Source organism: Mus caroli, unplaced genomic scaffold (genome assembly GCF_978045245.1).
Source record: "Mus caroli unplaced genomic scaffold, Mus_caroli_1 scaffold_14, whole genome shotgun sequence".
Taxonomy (NCBI): Eukaryota; Metazoa; Chordata; class Mammalia; order Rodentia; family Muridae; genus Mus; species Mus caroli.
Genome location: NW_028227269.1, coordinates 34,260,868 through 34,278,626, shown reverse-complemented (window position 1 = coordinate 34,278,626; position 17,759 = coordinate 34,260,868). Strand labels below are relative to the sequence as shown.

Sequence of the window (17,759 nt, the reverse complement as noted above, 5' to 3'; positions counted from 1 at the left end):
TGAGTGGACAAAGGTCATACACAGCTCTGTCAGGTGTGGTAACAATACAGGAAGTACCAGCAGGAATCCAGCCGAAGGCAAAGGTCACACACAGCTCTAGGAAGTGCCCGGTACAGCAGCCTACTTTACTATACACTTAAGCTTGTGCGATTTTCTAGCTGTGTGGTCTTATGTATAATGTCACAGTAAATCACTAAAAACAACAACGGAAATGACGAAAACTTGGTCAGAGTCTAATATTGTCCCTTGTTCTGGGAGACTAAACGTGACTCCAACAGTGACTGGTGCCGCTATAGCGTTAATTCTCGCACGTGTCACGGGGTTTCCCATAAGGCATCTTGAGCATCTTTCTGCATGCCATGGCAGAAGCCGTACCTTCTGATCAGGGTGTCCAGCTTATTCTCTCCTTCTTTGAGGAAGGCAATGCATTTCTGAAAGATGCAGCTGATGTAGTGCATTTTCATAGCCAACACTTCATTCATGTCTCTCTGTTTCATGCATTTCTCACAGATCAAATCCATCACCCTGTAGCATTTACCGAGAGCAGCTGCGTCTGCCAGCAGAGGGTTCTCACTCACGAGCATCACGATCTAGAAGAAGAAATGCCATTGAACACTGAGAGCCCACCAAAGACCTCTCCGAGAGGCGGTCGGTGCAGCCGGTATCCAGGCTGTCCAGGTTATTCTTAGAATCACGGGTATGGCATAACTCAAGTCAGAAGGCTATTTGCTACTGCTCCATGTGATAAAGCTAACATTAGGGAATCTCTTGACATTAAAGTTAAAACGGAATCTGTCATCTGCCTCTACTTAGGTGCTAGCATGCCTCCCAGAGCACAGTGCGCTACTGTCTCTGACAAGCACTTTTATGATTGCTTACACAGTGTACCTGCAAAACTGTTCATTACACACAAGACAGTATCACCAAGGGATCAACGATTCTTAGTTAACATTACTAAACTCAATAATCCCATAGCTAGGAAAACTGCAGCTCTCAGACTGGCCTTGAACTTGCTATGTAAGGATGCTTCTGAATTCCTGATCCTGCTGCCCCCATAGCCCAAGTGCTGGGATAACAGATGTACATGCGTTTATGGGGTGCTAGAAAGTGAACCCTAGGCTTCTCAATGCTAAGCAAGCATTCTGTTACTGTTAGATCCCCAGTCCTCAAATTCTTATTAATTTTAAGAAAATCAGACCTCTCCAGAAAGAAGACTAGAAAAAATAAGGGCTTTTACTTTCCATTTAACTCCATTTCTTTGTGAAAAATTTCCTTAAGATTATCCCAGTCATGCCCAACAATGCAATTATGTTAAAATGAAAACCATAAACAGCTTTGAAAGGGAGACTAGTAGAAAGCTATCCAATCTCACAAATTATGAGTCCTACATCTCCTATTTATGTACTAATTAAGCTCAAATTTCCTCTAATAAGGAGTGCTTCTATGACCTCTTCTATGGGGTACATTACTTGAAGTTAGTCTGCAGGTGACTACCATACAGTTTGCTGGTGACAATAAGGATGAGAACCTGTGTGCAGTGGCCAGATAGTGGGCAGCAGACAGTACTCGCTAACCTGTGTGCTTCAGCTCAGTCCCTGTGCCAGAGACAACCACGGTCAGGGAGGAGACTTTGTGAACTGCATTCTCTTCAGACATGCATGAAGAGAAATCATCTGTGAGTTGATATAATACCCAGGTTCAGCCTTCCTGGAAATCTCACAGAGCTTCAAGGATAATGAAACATCACCTTTGACACTACTAAATTATTTTTTATATAGCGAAATACTTTCTTAAGACCACAGTACTTTATAAGAAATTATCCGGCTTCAGGAAGTAACTAAAACTGAATCCTTATTAGTAAATTTGCTGATTACCCTCTCCACCAAAACAAATGTAAAAGAAATTAAGCTGTGGGAGCGGGAGAGATGGGCGGCTCAGTGGTTAAGAGCAGTGGCTGCTCTTTCAGAGGATCTAGCACCCATATGGCTGCTCAAAAGCAGACAAAATTCCAGTTCAGAGGCTCAGATGTCCCTTCTTGCTTCCACAGGTACTGGGTACACATGTGGTGTAACGATATAGATGCAGGTTCAGCAGTTATGGGAGTTATTGCTCTTGCAGAGGACCCAGGTTTAGTTCCCAGGACTCCCACGGCAGCTCACAGCTACCTGTAACTCCAGGTCTGGGGTTTATTGACTCTTCTACTTGCCAGGGCTTTGTACCTGAGCAGTGACCTCGATGCCCTCAGGTACCCAACATGACATAAAAATGAATATTTTTTTAAAAACCAATTTGTAGAAAAAAATTAATTTGTGATGTAGAGGACCCATTAATACGTCTGCTAATTATGTTCACTTAAAACTGCTCAATATTTTATATATGGTCTCACATCATAAGGGTATGGACTCAAACTTACAAACGAAATTCTTTGTAAAAAGCTAAAACAAAGCCTATATTAATATCTTAAGAAAATTTGAGATGCTAGGCCTTGGTTTTTCTACAAATCAGAGGAAATATTTATGAGGGCAATGATCAATAAATAGGGAGCTACTGAAATATTCCTATGCTCTTCACAAAGGAACAAAGGAATATTCTCACTAGCTCTCTTCATATCTGCAGCATTACAAAAGGGGATAAAGGAAATCTTCATTATGCACTGTCAAGAGACGTATGTGTGTTCCTTTTAGCATAAAATCAAGATGAATCTTCTTTCTCCAAGCATGGCTAGCAAAGACCATGCCTCTGCAGTCGCATTATAATTGTTTTCCCTCTGTCCAGGATTTTTTTTTTTAAGTGGTAAGTCGACACTCCTGGGCTTGAAAGACTGGAAAGGTGTGCACCGGCCTGCTCCTCCCTCGGAGGCCCTTCTCAGAAGCTATTGTGATTTTGCCTGAGATTTTGTTTTTCTCCTAGATTCACCTGAGCATCCCCACAACTCCCCAAATCCCTTTTGAAAACAAACGCATCACTATAGCAGCCTTGTAACCTAGATGCAGAGGCAGCCATTTTAGGCACAAAAGCAGCAAAACGGTGAGCTGTGCCTGGGGAGACGTTCTGTGCTTCTTTTTAAAAGATTCCTGAGCTTAGACGGGGTTTCTGCTCCCCTTTACAACCCTCTGAAGATGTGTGACAGCTTGCAGATCGGTAAAGCAGCAGTGAAGTAGGCCACCACAACAAAAGCAGTGTTGCTGCTTTTGTATCCAAAGTATAGCAGAAAGGCAGAGCTTCAGGTGAACCACCCGCCTGCTCCTAAGCGGAGCATGGTTGGGTCTCAAGAAAGGACCACAGTTCCAACGTTGCTCTAAAGACCCAGTCCCGTAGATCACCTCGGATCATATGCCTTTACATTGCCTGCATGAGTAGGCGCATACTCTAATTTACTCATAACCTGTGTATCTGTAAACTAAAAATAGGGCAGAAACAGTGGGTGTCATGCAAATGTCAGAAGTGGTTCCAGAACCTCTCTGCAATCTGAAGGCAAAGAAACAGCTATGGAAGCCAGTGGGAGAGAAAGGAAAGGAATATGCAAGTCTGTGGGAAAGGAGGGAGCCTCAGGCAGGCTCTGCATAAAACCTGGTCTCTCAGCCCGGCTGCTTCGTGCCTGAGAGCCCACTGGATAGGAGTTCTCAAGAATGACTGCGCTGCCCAGGAGAGAACACAGGACTTCATGGGTAAACTCTAAGCTTCACCATCTTCACGTTTTTGTATACAATGTTTGTTATTAAAAACAAAACAAAGCCACCAGCAGTGGTGCACACCTTTAATTCCAGCCAGAGGCAAGTAGATCTTGACTTTGAGGCCAGCCTTATCTACAGAGTTCTAGAACAGCCAAGGCTATACAGAGAAACCTTGTCTTAAAACCAAACCAACTAACCAACCAAGACTTAAATGAAAATGGGGATGACGTCAGGAAAATACTTCAGAGTGGGTCTTTTTTTATTGCTGTTTTTTTCAAGACGGGATTTCTCTGTAGAGCCCTGGCTGTCCTGGAACTCACTCTGTAGACCAGGCTGGCCTCGAACTCAGAAATCCGCCTGCCTCTGCCTCCCAAGTGCTGGGATTAAAGGCGTGCATCACCAGTGCCCAGCTTCTCAGAGTGGGTCTTAAAGCTCACATTGAACAACCTGAGCTCTGAAGCCTGTGCTTCCACTAGCAGCCTTATTCAAGGTGTCACATATCCATGTGCACTGAAACCGTGCTTGTGCTTAATGGAATGGTACATGTCTGAGAATGCCCACAGCGAGCTCCCATGTCTGCTTGAGTCAATGCAGGAGTGTGTGCTCAGGGAACTGCCAGGAGAAGCAGGCCAAAAGGCCCGGAAGAGAAGGGTTAGCTCTGCTTATCCCTAGGCATTGCTGCAGACAGCTTGGCTCCAGCCATGAGAAAGCAGAAAACATTCAGTGTCCTTCAGTCTGTCATTGGCCTGGGCTTATCCCCAGAGAAAAAGAACAACATCCTAGAGAGAGGAAATGGGTGGCTCCCTTGAATGAGGGAAATTCTCTGGAGGAAACTGGGCTGTGCCCTGAGTGCATGCTGCATATGATAGGCCTGGTAGTATGAATCTAGGTGGCACAGGATCTATTCAGACAGCAGTCCTTATCCTTGAGACAATTACCACCCCACATAAGACACTGGGGTAGCCCTGATGTGAAGAGCAGATATAACAGACACTGCACTACCTTGACAGGGTGGAGATTCGTTGTGGTGATGATTTTGTGTAGTGGGCCTGCCAACTTTGGAGGCAGTTTTGGCTCTTTATCCAGTCCCTGGGGTTTAGTGTAATAATCCAGTCTCTCTCGAGGGAAGAAATTGTTGATGATAGCCACGCAATCATGCTGACCTTTAAATAGAAAAACAGAAAAGTTGTTATTTTCTCATTAAATACAGGAGTCTGGGTTGTTTTTACAACAAGACTGTTTGCTTTTGGAGTAAACGTGCAACTGTGTTTTTATTCTTCAGGAAAAGCATAGAGAAAGGGAGGCAAAAGATTTCAAGAGCATCCAAAAGTAGAGAGATAGGATTTAAGGAGAGGATTCATGGTAAATTTGAGAATTTTGTAGACTACAAAAATAAATAAATTAAATAAATACATAAATAAAATACTTAGCTTTAAAAACCCCTAAAATTATTTTTATAAAAATTGACTATAATTGAAATATTTCTTCTTTCACCTGACAGCAATGACACTTATGTTTCACCCAATGATATTCAGGTGCATTTATATAACCTAAATATATTCTATGCAAATTATCTTCTTCGTTATAGTCATTAATATTATCAAGTAACACCCCCACCTCCCATGGAACTGGAGAGAAGCTTGGTCTCTTTGTGGAATGAGCTTAGAATTGTTGGTCCCACAAGCTCGGGATCAGCACTGCCGCCCCTCACAAGTTCCCAAAGCACATCCTTGAGCAGTTTCTCAGGTTAAATAGAGTTCCACCACAGCACAGTCTTCCTAGGAAAGCCCTGCTCCTGTTGTCTCCATCCACAGCTCCCTTTCCACTACCCCTTGAGAGCCAAGAAGTGGCTACTGTGGGCAAACAGGTACAACGGGCAGGGAACCTTCCAAAGAACTAGCTCTCCCGAGGTCTCTAGAAGACACCCTTTTTTCCCTCTCTGCCTATGGACCGCAGCTAAGGGATGAGAGGCAGCAGAGTCCTGGAGATAGTGGTCCACCCTGCTTTGCCTGCCTGGCTCCTGTTCGTGTAGACAAGGTCCTGGGAGTGCCTGTGGGAAAGTGACCTGCAGGGGAATCTACTGGCAATCCACTCAGCATTCCTGGGAAATTGAGAAGAATGACTCCTGCTTGGGCCTAGGTGGCTCTAGACCTTGGACCACAGGCACAGAGGCTGCAGCCCTTTGTTCCTCAGGACCCAACCCTGGGCTTTTACCTGGCTGCCTAGGAAACGCCAAGCAACATTTTGCGACTGTGCAGTGCCTCTCTACAAGGCAGCTTCTGCTGTCCCACCAGCACTGACACTAACCAGGCTCCCATCCCAATCACAGGTCTCAAAACAGCCACCTAAGCCGACTCTGCAAGAGTCTCCAAAGGCTTTCACGGACCACAGGAAGGCTAACTTTGTCAACATTTATCAGCAAATTCAAAGACAGAATCCCATTTGCTCGTGGGAACTAAATTCGAAGCAGATTCACTGAATGAAATGCTTCAGAGCAGAAAATCACTCAGAGAGAAATTATAATCGGAGAGATGAGAAAGCTCACCATACCGAGGAAATCTAACACCAAAAAGAATAACAAACTAGAGTGAGAAACAAAGGAATAGATGTAAAAGTAAGTAATAGAAGAAAATATCGCTGGTTTGAAAAGATAGTTCAGTACTGACAACAGTATCATTCTATGTGCATGCTACTATTAAATGCCAAACCATCAGTGGCTTTCTAGGGGGGGGGGGGAGATGAGAGAGTCCTATCTCCTCTCCTTCATTCCCCCTCCTTGATGTCTTCTTTCTGCCTCCTAAAAATGTCTATTCACATCTTGAGACATCAACTGCTTATTAAGAATCTGAAATCAGCCCAAGTGCTATGTTTAGTAAATGGTATCTGCTTCCAGAATCTTCTGGGGGAGGGGGGAAACAGCATTCATCTGAGCAAATCTCCCAGTGTAAGCAAGTTATAAACACCACAGCATCAAAATGAACACAGGTGTCGCTGTGTGAACTGGCAGAGCCACATAAGGGATGGAAAAGGCTGCGGGCAACCAACCACACTGATTCTTTACATGAGTCCTGCACCGAGACGCCATAAAACAGAGGTTTGTAAGCCTAAACAGTGTTCAAATATCTCAACAAAAGTAGCAAACCAGGTGTGCCAAGACTGGGGCATAAATGATCAGAAGAAAGTAACTATTTCTAGGAGGCCCTGAAATGTTAAGTTCTCCTGTAACATGACTGGTTTAGAGTCACCTAACAGACACCTCTTGGTGAGTTTGTGGCGGAGTTTCCAGAGAGGTAAGTAAAGACTGAGGACCCGCTCTTTTGATGTGACTGGAACCATCCCGTGAACTGGAGTCCCAGAGTAAATAAAAAACAAACAAACAAACAAACAAAAGCCACCACTAACAACAACAGGATGCTGAGCCTCAGAATTCATTGCTTTTCCGGCTGTAGACAGTGTGACCAGCCTCACACTCCCATCCGATTACTTCCCCAACATGATGAACTGTATCTCCTCAAATCATGAGCCCAAGTCAACCCTACCCTCCTTTCAGAAATTGTTTTAGTCAGCTATTTTGTCATTGGAAGACAAACAATAACTACTACAGCCAGCTCCTAACTAGACAGTCAGAAGGGCACCTAGCAACAGTACATTTCCATCCATAAATTATCTGCAACCTAACAATGACATGGTCAGAGTACAAGTCTAACCTAATTCACTTGCTAATCTCTTATTAGAATGGCATAAAAGTTTATCTTTGTAAATTTAATTTTACTTGATAATTTTAGATTCCATATGAAATTATTTTTAAAAAGGTTTTAACCCTTTAATTTAAAAATTCTGATTAGATACAACTAGATAGCATTATTAATGAGAAAGTAAATGCTATGGAGCGGGGGAATTCAATTGTTACAGGTCAAGCTAAATCATCTCCTACCAGCTCATGTGTTTCACACTTGGTTCTAAGCTGGAGGTACTGTTTGGGGAGGCTGTGGGATTTTTGAGACAGAGGGTAACTCAGGGTGAGCCTTGGGGGTTCTAGCATGGTTTTGTGCCAATCTGCCGTCTGCTTCCTGGTTAGCACCACATATCAAGCAGCTGTTTGCTCTCCTGCTGCTACTGCAGAGACGGCCCTTTGCCAGTCTTCCCCACCAGTCTGTCCTCTAGTTCTCTGAAAAGCAAAGTTCCAGTCCAGCATTTTACTACAACGACGAGATGTAGGTCTGAGTTAATTTTTACACTGCACGCGATGAACTGACGGTCAAACTTCTTTAGAATCCGAAAGGAAAAGTTTAGAAGGGATACTAAACTGAATTCTCACTTTTAAAAGTAGAATTTAGAAAGCTGTAGCAAACCTTTCAAATGAACAGAGAGAAAAAACCCATGATATGAGTGACAAGGAACGAGCAAGAATAAAAGAAATGCACATTCCAGAATGATCACTCAGTTGGGATGGGTTTCAAAAGATATAAAATCTACATAATTCATCTAGAAGGTCCAGCAATGAAATCCTTAATAAAAACAGAGACCCCAGAGGCCGAAAGAGAGAGGGGAACAGAGAGGAGCACTCAGACTGTTAACCTGAATGGAAGGAATGCCCAAGAAAGCATGATGTCAAGAGGACTGTTAAATGATGTGACATCCTGCATGGACCTTCTAGAGGAATGGGCACAAAAGACAGTAGACTGACCCAATAAGGTTCAGACAAATACGGAAAGGAGAAAAGTAAGATATGAGGACCTCATCCTGCTGTAGATTATTAAATGGGCAAGCAGTACCTTGAGCATAGAGAGCAAAGTATAAGGGGGTAAGGGGTAAAACTTTCACCAAGATGGACATATTAAAGAAATACACCACCACTACGACCACCACCACCACCACCACCAAGTAAAATAAGGACTAACGATGAGAGAAGAGGAATGGAATAGGTAGATGCATACAGTAAATACCTACTAAAAAGAGAGGGACTATCACTTGGAATTAGAAATAATTCTATGTTTATAAGTTATATCATTTAAATGAAATACAGGAGTACCTGTTTGTAATCCCAACAATGGAACAAGGAGGCAACTACCAATTTCAAGAAAAAGTGACTATAAAATTTACTGCAGTATGTAGTTTATGTTTTCCAAACTTGACTAATTGCTATTGTATCTCAATTTAAACATAATTTCTCTTAAAAGCCCTCTTGTAAAGGGGTAGAAAATCCTTTTTCTCAAGGTATGTCTACAGTACTCAATTCTCTCTTAAGAGTATAATCTCGCCGGGCGTGGTGGCTCATGCCTTTAATCCCAGCATTCGGGAGGCAGAGGCAGGTGGATTTCTGAGTTTGAGGCCAGCCTGGTCTACAAAGTGAGTTCCAGGACAGCCAGGGCTACACAGAGAAACCCTACCTGGAAATAAAAAACAAACAAACAAAAAAGAGTATAATCTTACACCGTTGGTCCATTGCTGGCTGCCTTTAAACACTGTGAAAACATGAGTAACTTAAATTCTGCTTGCTCAGAACTGTAACAAAGGCATCTACAAAATAATCAACAGGGTGTGCACATTAAGACTGGTTAATTAATTACTGGTCATCACAAGATCACAGTGATCCCACTAAATCAGTTGTTTCTGTCTCTGCTTTTCTGTCAGTGGGCTCCTGACTGCATGTTCCGAGTCCAACATACCAATGACCAAGCATTCAGCCTCCACTTTACCCCCTCACTACGTAAAATAACAGGACTAACAGGCCAGGGATGAGTGGGCATGCAAAGGCAATGACTGCAGCTGATGGAGGTAATGAAGCAGCTTAGCATTATTATCTGACACTCCTTGCCAACACCACCATTGCAGTTCTAATGCCCATTCAGAAGTAATAACAATACCTGGTCAGTACTACGCATGAAGAGCTCAATCAATCATCTCTATTAATCCTTAAAACAGCCCTGCAACTGTTCTACGATAGAGAGGCCGAAAGACAAAAATTGCTAAGTACTTTGCTACAAAGTGGTGGCCGCCGCCAGAACTTCAACTCAAGTTTGCTGACTTTACAGTCAGTGGTCTCAATCTTGGCCCCAAACTCCCTCTGTTAGAGGAATGAAACAGCTCAGTGCAAAGAGTTGAGTGCAATGAAATGTTCTGCCACGTTGTCTCTCACAGAGTGGGAACTCCACTTAGCCATTCCTTTTCTCAAGAGAGCCATCAGGGATCTCACTATGTTAGAGTGAACGATCAACATTTTGTCAAGCGTGGTGGTGGCACATGCATTTAATCCCAGCACTAGAGAGGCAGCAGTGGGTGGATCTCTGTGAGTTCAAGACCAGCCTGGTCTACATAACTCCAGGACAGCCAGAGCTATATAATGAGAACCTGCTTCAAAAATCCAAACTAAATAAAGAATGGAACAGGAAACTGAGAATAACTCACCGTGAAGTTATGGTAAACACTCACCCACAAAGGCTGCCATCTGGGCAGCAGTTCTTCCCACCGAGTTCACAACATCGGTCTCTGCGCCTGCTTCCAGCATGACCCAAGTGATGTCTTTATTACCTAGAGTTACAGGAACCAAATCAGTGAAATGCACAATCGAAACCTCTTGCAAAATTGTGTGCCTTCTCCTCTCTCTCAGGTCCTCTCCCTGACTTTTAAGTTTCTATCATGTATTTACTTTCATTTTTCCAAAAATGAGTCATAACAGTGCAACAAAATGAAGTATAGTAAATCTACTTAGTCAATCTAATTTCCTAAAAAGTCCATTTGGTAAACAAGGTATGGAATTGCATATCACTATTAACCTTGAAAGAGTATGTTTGCATAATGATAATGCTTAGTATAACATCAAAACATACATACAAAATTATCAATAACAAAGACAAGAGAAAATGAGCAGAAGTGCTCCCTAGAGCACCGCTGACTCGTTCCTTCTCTCACACCTACAGACCTCAGGGGCATTAAACTCCGGGCTCTTCCTGCAGAGTTCTGTGTAAACATCTCTAGTTTGCTCTCAGTTTTCCAAATCATGAGAGATATTTTACTAATATTATCTCCATTGAGTGAGCAGCAATTTTGGTTCATTTTTACAAGAATGAACCATGTATTCTTTTTTTTTTTTTAAGAACAATACCTAGAACATGTAGATGAAGGCTGTGTGCATTTTAAAGGCAGATTGCCAGGTAATCATGCAGTTAGAGGAGACTGAATACATTCCACAAAACAGCGCAAAATTCCCAGGCATGCCCACTTTAGCTGTTGCCATTATAGTAAATGCAAACATAATCATGTGTACTCCAGTGTTGACCTCTTTGATTAACGCTGAAAACATTTTACATATTGAACACCTGGCTTTATTTCTTTTATTCCCTGTCCAGTTGTCTATTATGGTATTTGTCTAGTTGATTTATAAAACCTCCTTATAGATAGCAATGAGACCAAGATATACAATAAATATTTTTTCTTTGCTTTTATTTGTATGTTAACTCTATACATACAGTATTCCATTTATGGAAATGTAAATGGGGGGCATTTAGAGGGTAATGTAAAAACCTAGTACAGTGGAAATTCCCTGGAATCTATAAGGGTGACCCTGGCAAAGATGACTAGTAATGGTGGATATGGACCCTGAACTGGACATTTTCTGTAACCAGGACTTCAGTGGTGAGACAGGGATACCAATCCAGCCACAAAACCTTGGGGCTACAATTTGTTCTGACTGAAGGCAGTGCAGAGCTTGTGAAAGTGGCCAACCAATGACTGGCCCAGCTTGAGACTCATGCCACAAGAGGGACACTTCCTGGATGGATGGCTAGGAACAAGAGGCTGGATAGCCCAGAGACCTAGCATAGAACCAATATGTTTGGAAAGAAAAATCAATGAAATGATTCCTAATAAATGCTATTCTGCTATACTCATCGATTAGTGCCTAACCCAGTCATCCTCAGAAAAGGCTTCCTTTGGCAGCCGATTGGAGCAGATGCAGAGACGCACACACAGACATTAGGGAGAGCCCAGAGAGATCTACTGGAGGGGAGGAGGAAGGATTGTAGGAGCCAGACGGGACGAGGACACCAGGAGAACATGGCCTACAGAATCAACTAAGCAGGACTCATAGAGACTCCGAGACTGGAGGGGCAATCATGGAGCCTGCATGGATCTGTGCTAGGTCCTCTGCCAACATGTTGTGGTTGTCCTTGTGGGACTCCAAACAGTGGGAGTGGGGGCGTCTCGTGACTCTTTTGCCTGTGCTTGGGACCCTTTACTTCTTACTGGGTTGCCCATTGAGCCTTGATAGGAGAGTCTGTGCCTCATCTTATTGTATCTTCTTGTGCAGCCTTTGGTTGCTATCCCTGGGAAGTCTGCTGTGTTCTGAAGGGAAATGGAGGAAGAGTGGATCTGAGGGAGAGGGAGAGAGACTGAAAGGAATGGTGAGGGGGAAACGATGGTCAGGATGTATTGTATGAGGGAATAATAAAGACAAAGTCTATGCAATTAATCACTTAATTAATTAATTAATTAGTCACTGATGTCCTTTTTGCTTATAAAGAGTTATTATTAATAATAATAATAATTATTATTAATTTACGTGTATATGCCTGTAATCATTTACTGTACATGAGTGCAGGTACCCATGGAAGCAAAAGGACATTGATCCCCTGTAGCCTGAGTGACAGGCAGTTGTGAGTCAAATTGCAAGGATCAAGAACAAACCAAATGCTGTAGTACAGCAACAAAAAAATACACAGCTTAACTGCTCAAGAGAGGGAAGGCTGAGGGCTACTGTCAGATCTTCAACACCGAGACCCTGTGCCCAAGACTGCACCAGGCCTACCAAGAAAAGCTGTCAACAGCAGCATCATAAGACTCAAAAGATCAATCACTCATTCTTGGTTGGTCCTCATCCAAGAGAAAGATGGAGGCAGGTTGTTACCACAAGATGTTTTTAAAGATACAGTAAAATGAAAGTCTCTAAGAAAAATGGTCTTCCTTAGGACATGACGGGGTCACATATGAGCTCTAGCAGAACTGCGTGTGAGCTGTAACCTCTGTGGACACTTGTCTGAATTCTCACCAGGGAATGAATGGAGGGATAGGCTAGGTCACTGGAGGATGTTTAGGTTTTGTGGTATATAAGCCTCTGGGGGTTAATGGGAATAAAGATGAAGAATAATTAAAACATGAAGAACAAAGAAAAAAATAGCCAAACAAACAAGCACCCCAAGGCCAAGAATGATGAAGATTAATGGAGCCCTGAGTCCACTTCGTTGTGGTTCCTTGAGTCACATCAGGAATCACCACACAGGGCTGGTGAGATGGCTCAGTGGGTAAGAGCACCCGACTACTCTTCTGAAGGTCCAGAGTTCAAATCCCAGCAACCACATGGTGGCTCACAACCATCCGTAACGAGATCTGGCGCCCTCTTCTGGACTGTCTGAAGACATCTACAGGGCTGGTGAGATGGCTCAGCAGGTAAGAGCACCCGACTGCTCTTCCAAAGGTCTTGAGTTCGAATCCCAGCGACCACATGGTGGCTCACAACCATCTGTAACAAGATCTGACTCCCTCTTCTGGTGTGTCTGAAGACAACTACAGTGTACTTACATATAATAAATAAATAAATCTTTAAAAAAAAAAAAAAAGACATCTACAGTGTACTTAACATATAATAAATAAATAAATCTTTAAAAAAAAAAGGAATCACCACACAGATGGATAAAGCACTATACCACAGACGTTGACTTGTCAACCACCACCCCTCCCTAGCCCGCTGCCTCTACGCATGCTCCCTACAGGAGTACAGGCCGAGTAGACCTACCTATTGGGAAGAACTCCGAACATTTTCCCAGGGTAGAATTCTGGCTAGTCTGAAAAGGGCCCCTCTTTTAAGGATTGCGAGAAAATAGGCCCTGCAACTTTATTTAATATTGGCAGCATCTGAGGAGTAAACTTAGCTCCGTGAGCTGGACGGTTGAATACAGGAGTTAAACCAATTGCTCCAATTCCTTCCATTATATCAGCTTGGCCAAATCGTTGAATTGTCAGTGGGGCCAATCCCAGGGTTCCATCTGGCATCATAGTGCCAGTTCTGGAGGAGCTGGGGTACCAGCTACCAGGGGAGCAGGGGAAATGGCGCCTCTACTGTTTATGCCCGTAGCATCTCCCATAGCCGGTTAGCCTATCCATAACCCTTGTTCTCTTGCATCTGGGAAGGGTTCCCTTAAATCCCTTCTGTTGTTGTCTTTTTTTTTTTTTTTTTCACAGCACCTGCGCTCCTCCTCCTGCCTGAGTTCTCACTGCTTTCATTTCTTGGTTATGCAGCGCCTCTATTCTCCGAAGTTCTTCTAGACGCCTCATCAAACCCTGCCTCATTAGCAGAAACTCATGGTTATAGCATTCTGTACCCATCCCCAGCTCACTTGACCCCCCTGCTGCTTCTCCATCTTAGGGAGCGCCTTCCAGTGGGCGATATAATAATACTCAGACCGAGGCTGTGCACATCTAGGAGGCAGCTCTCGCTCCTTGTGAAATTTCTGGGGAGTTTTATAACCAGCTTCTCTGGAAGTCCCTCTTCATCACGTCTCTTGGTTCCAGTCACAGCCTAAAGGAGACTTCATAGACTCTGTCCAGACTTTCTGAGCAGCTGCCTTTCCTGAGGGACTTCTTTGGTCATCCACAATGACTAGAGCCCTCCCCTCCTGGCCAACACAGAAACAACTTCTTCAAGTGATTCTTTGGACACATACTGAGGAGGATTGCGGCCAGTACAAGATACACTGTGATAAGCAAAGCAGACTCCATAGAGTGGCATATTGTCTAGCTCCACTTTGGGAAATTCCACTCGGGTTCATGTTTCCAAGTGGGTAAAACCAACAAAGCCTTTACCCTTATGAATGGAAATTTCACCTGCTTTTCCGTATTTTTCAGAAACTTTCCTCACTTCCTCCTCAGTGACATCAGGGGAAGGCTGACCACAAAGAGATAGCTATGCTGGGTAAGGGTCTCTCCTGGTTTCCTAAAATTCTTCAGTTCCATAGTCAAGCCTTCATTCTGACCGCTGGCCTGGTCACAGGTACTGGGGTGTGTGTGTGTGTGTGTGTGTGTGTGTGTGTGTCTGCTGTGGTGATATTGATGATGCTTTCTTGGAGTACAGTTCTGCTCCTCCAAGTTCGAGGTGTTCTTGCTCTGCATTTTTGCACCCCTTTGCCCACAGTTATTTGTTCAGACTAACAGACTAACAGCAATGTTGCATGGTCTGCACTGTCCCTAGTAGACATTCTTGACTGCTGAGCTATCAACCCTGGTGTTTTTATTATTTATGGGTTCGTTATCATATGTACCACCTAGAAATGGTTTTGTGCCCCACAGTTATTATATATACATAAATAAATTATATATACATATATTTAGTAAATATATATTGTGCCTTTAAAATCAGAGCTTATTATACGACATCTCTATTTTCTGAAAGGCCTACAAACAGCTGGGCAGGTATTGCACACCTTTAACCCCAGCTCTCAGGATTTCTGTGAATTCCAGGCTAGCCTGATCTATAGAGTGAGTTCCAGGACAGCCAAGGCTATACAGAGAAATCCTGTCTTGAAAAACACACAAAAAAAAGGGGAAGATGGAGAGGGAAGGAGGAAGTGGAGGGAGGAGGGGAAAGAGAGAGAGCCTCAATAACTTACACCCTATTATTTATTTATTTATTTATTTTTGGTTTTTCGAGACAGGGTTTCTCTGTATAGCCCTGGCTGTCTTGGAACTCACTCTTTAGACCAGGCTGGCCTCGAACTCAGAAATCTGCCTGCCTCTGCCTCCTGAGTGCTAGGATTAAAGATGTGTGCCGCCACGCCCAGCCTATTTTATTTTATATGATAGTTTTCAATTATTTTATTCAGTAAGGCGGTTTGCAAGCACGTAAGGGTAAGTTCCCCTATGGATGATCGCAGGGATGATTGATCCATCAAGCTAATGGCCAGCACTATCATGGCAGCTCTTTTGTCAAAAGACCACAAAAAGGTTTGGATTTCACTAAAATGTAAAGATCTAGACTCAAAGAAGCTACTTTGAAAGAAGAAATGCTGAGAGAAACACCTGACTGGAAGTCACTCAAGGAACAGGTCCCTGGGCTGGCAAGATGATGGTTAAGTGGGTCAGAGCGCTTGCTGCCAAGCCTGAGGCCTGGAGTTCAATCCACATGGTGGGAGTAGGGAACAGACTCGTGCATGTTGTTCTCCGACCTGCAGACCTGTGCTGTGGTAGGAGCCAATAACCCCGCCCCCCACTCCGCCCCGAACCACAAGAAACGTGTTAAAAACAGAAAAGAAACAGGTCACTAACTCCATAACTTGTTTCAGGCGTTATAGCTCTTATTTATTTTATTTTATTTATTTGCTGGTTTGTTTGTTTCAGTTTCTCAAGACAGGGTTTCTCTGTGTTGTGGAATTTGCTCTGTAGACAAGCTGGCCTCAAACTCAGAGATCCACCTGCCTTTGCCTCCCTCCCGAGTGCTGGGATTAAAAGTGTGCACCACCACTGCCTGGCTGTTATCGCTTTCCAACAGTCAATTCTCACCACTGATTTCTATTAAACTTCTAGAAATTCCTAAAGTAAGACACGCACTGAATTTAAAATATACGCACATTGAGACTGTACAGGTAATTCACACCGATAACGTAGACACTAAAACTTTACCGGAAAGCGCAGCAAACATGAGGGCTGTGTACCCGTGCTCATGCTGATGGCAACTGGCGTCAGCTCCATGGCGCAGGAGGAGCTTGCACATCTCGAGTTTCCCTTTATAGGCTGCATGCATCAAAGGAGTCATTCCATTCTTCAAGAGGAAGGGGAAATATTAATCATGGCCATTTCCATCTTCATGACGCATACACACAAACATCAATTAATAAAATCATCTCTAAAAAAAATCTATAAAATATATGTATTTCCTCTCTTAGATCTTACCTCAACTTCTGAGAGGAACAAATCATTTATAACAGATTAGCAAACAGAAAAGATATGTTTCACCTCATAGACCATCAAAGAAGTAGAGCGAAGATCAGAACCTAGACAGCCTGAAGTCCTCATCTTCCCAACACACTTGTCTCCTTAAGACGCAAATGAACAAACAGGTATGCAAACAAAAGAAAAACAAAGATGAGAGGCCACACATTCAAGGCCTGTCTGAGCCATACCTAGGTAACGTAGTGAGACCTGATCTTAAAATGAAAAGCAAAACAAGGGTTTAGAATGTAGCTTCATGGTGCAGTACTTGCCTAACGCGTGCAAGGTCCTAGGTTCAACTTCGAGTATCAAACCAAAAATGAGAAATCTGAAACCATCTTAGATAAAGGAAAGCTGAATGAGATGCAGTACATTTGTGACACACAAGTATAGAGCTATTCAATGTGTGAATATGGAGACAGTGAGAGGCCTCACTGGGGAAAAGTGTTTGCCACCATGCCTGGCTTCCTGAATTTGATCACCAGCACCCACTTGGTAGGAGAGAACCAACTTCAAAAAGCTGTTCTTTGAGCACACGTGCCCCCATACATACAGATATAGACACAAAATAAACAAAGAAGATGAAGATTTCAAAATTTTTTAGAGGGGATAAAGAGACGGCTCAGAGGTTAAGATTGCTTACTGCCCTTCCAGGGAACCTGAGCGCACATCAGATACTCAAAACTGTTGTGACTCTAGATCCAGGAGACCCAATGTGTTTTCTCTCTCTCTCTCTCTCTCTCTCATACACACACACACACACACACACACACACAAAATAAATTTAAAATTTTAAATGAGTATATCTATGTATAGTGAATTGGAAATTCTCAGACTACTGCCAATGAGAAAAAGCAGACCTGGGATATTATTTGCTGTTGTGACATCATATCTCAAAACAAAGATCCTCAAATCACACACATATTTAAATACACTATGATTTGATTACATATGATTACAAACATACTTGGCGATATTTAGACTAGACTGAATTGGTTGGCCTCCACATCTGTTTGTGTTAACCTAATGAAGTAACAATATCACAGCATACATATGGTTCTGTTATATCTTATATATGACCCCTTCATGTCCTAAGGAAGACATTTT

General features: G+C 43.1%; 1 protein-coding gene and 1 pseudogene across 1 annotated transcript in view; both read right to left on the bottom strand.

The window, feature by feature from the left end:
* The window catches only part of Ankmy2 (ankyrin repeat and MYND domain containing 2), a 37,559-nt gene that overhangs the window by 9,304 nt on the left and 10,496 nt on the right, over window positions 1-17,759 (bottom strand). The window contains exons 3-6 of the mRNA XM_021178934.3: window positions 16,344-16,482; window positions 10,107-10,205; window positions 4,677-4,837; window positions 376-590 (exon numbers count right to left, since the gene is read on the bottom strand). Coding sequence (XP_021034593.1) covers window positions 376-590; window positions 4,677-4,837; window positions 10,107-10,205; window positions 16,344-16,482 — 614 coding nt within the window. The remainder of the gene's footprint in view (window positions 1-375; window positions 591-4,676; window positions 4,838-10,106; window positions 10,206-16,343; window positions 16,483-17,759) is intronic.
* Window positions 13,509-14,938, bottom strand: LOC110307258 (non-POU domain-containing octamer-binding protein pseudogene; annotated as a pseudogene).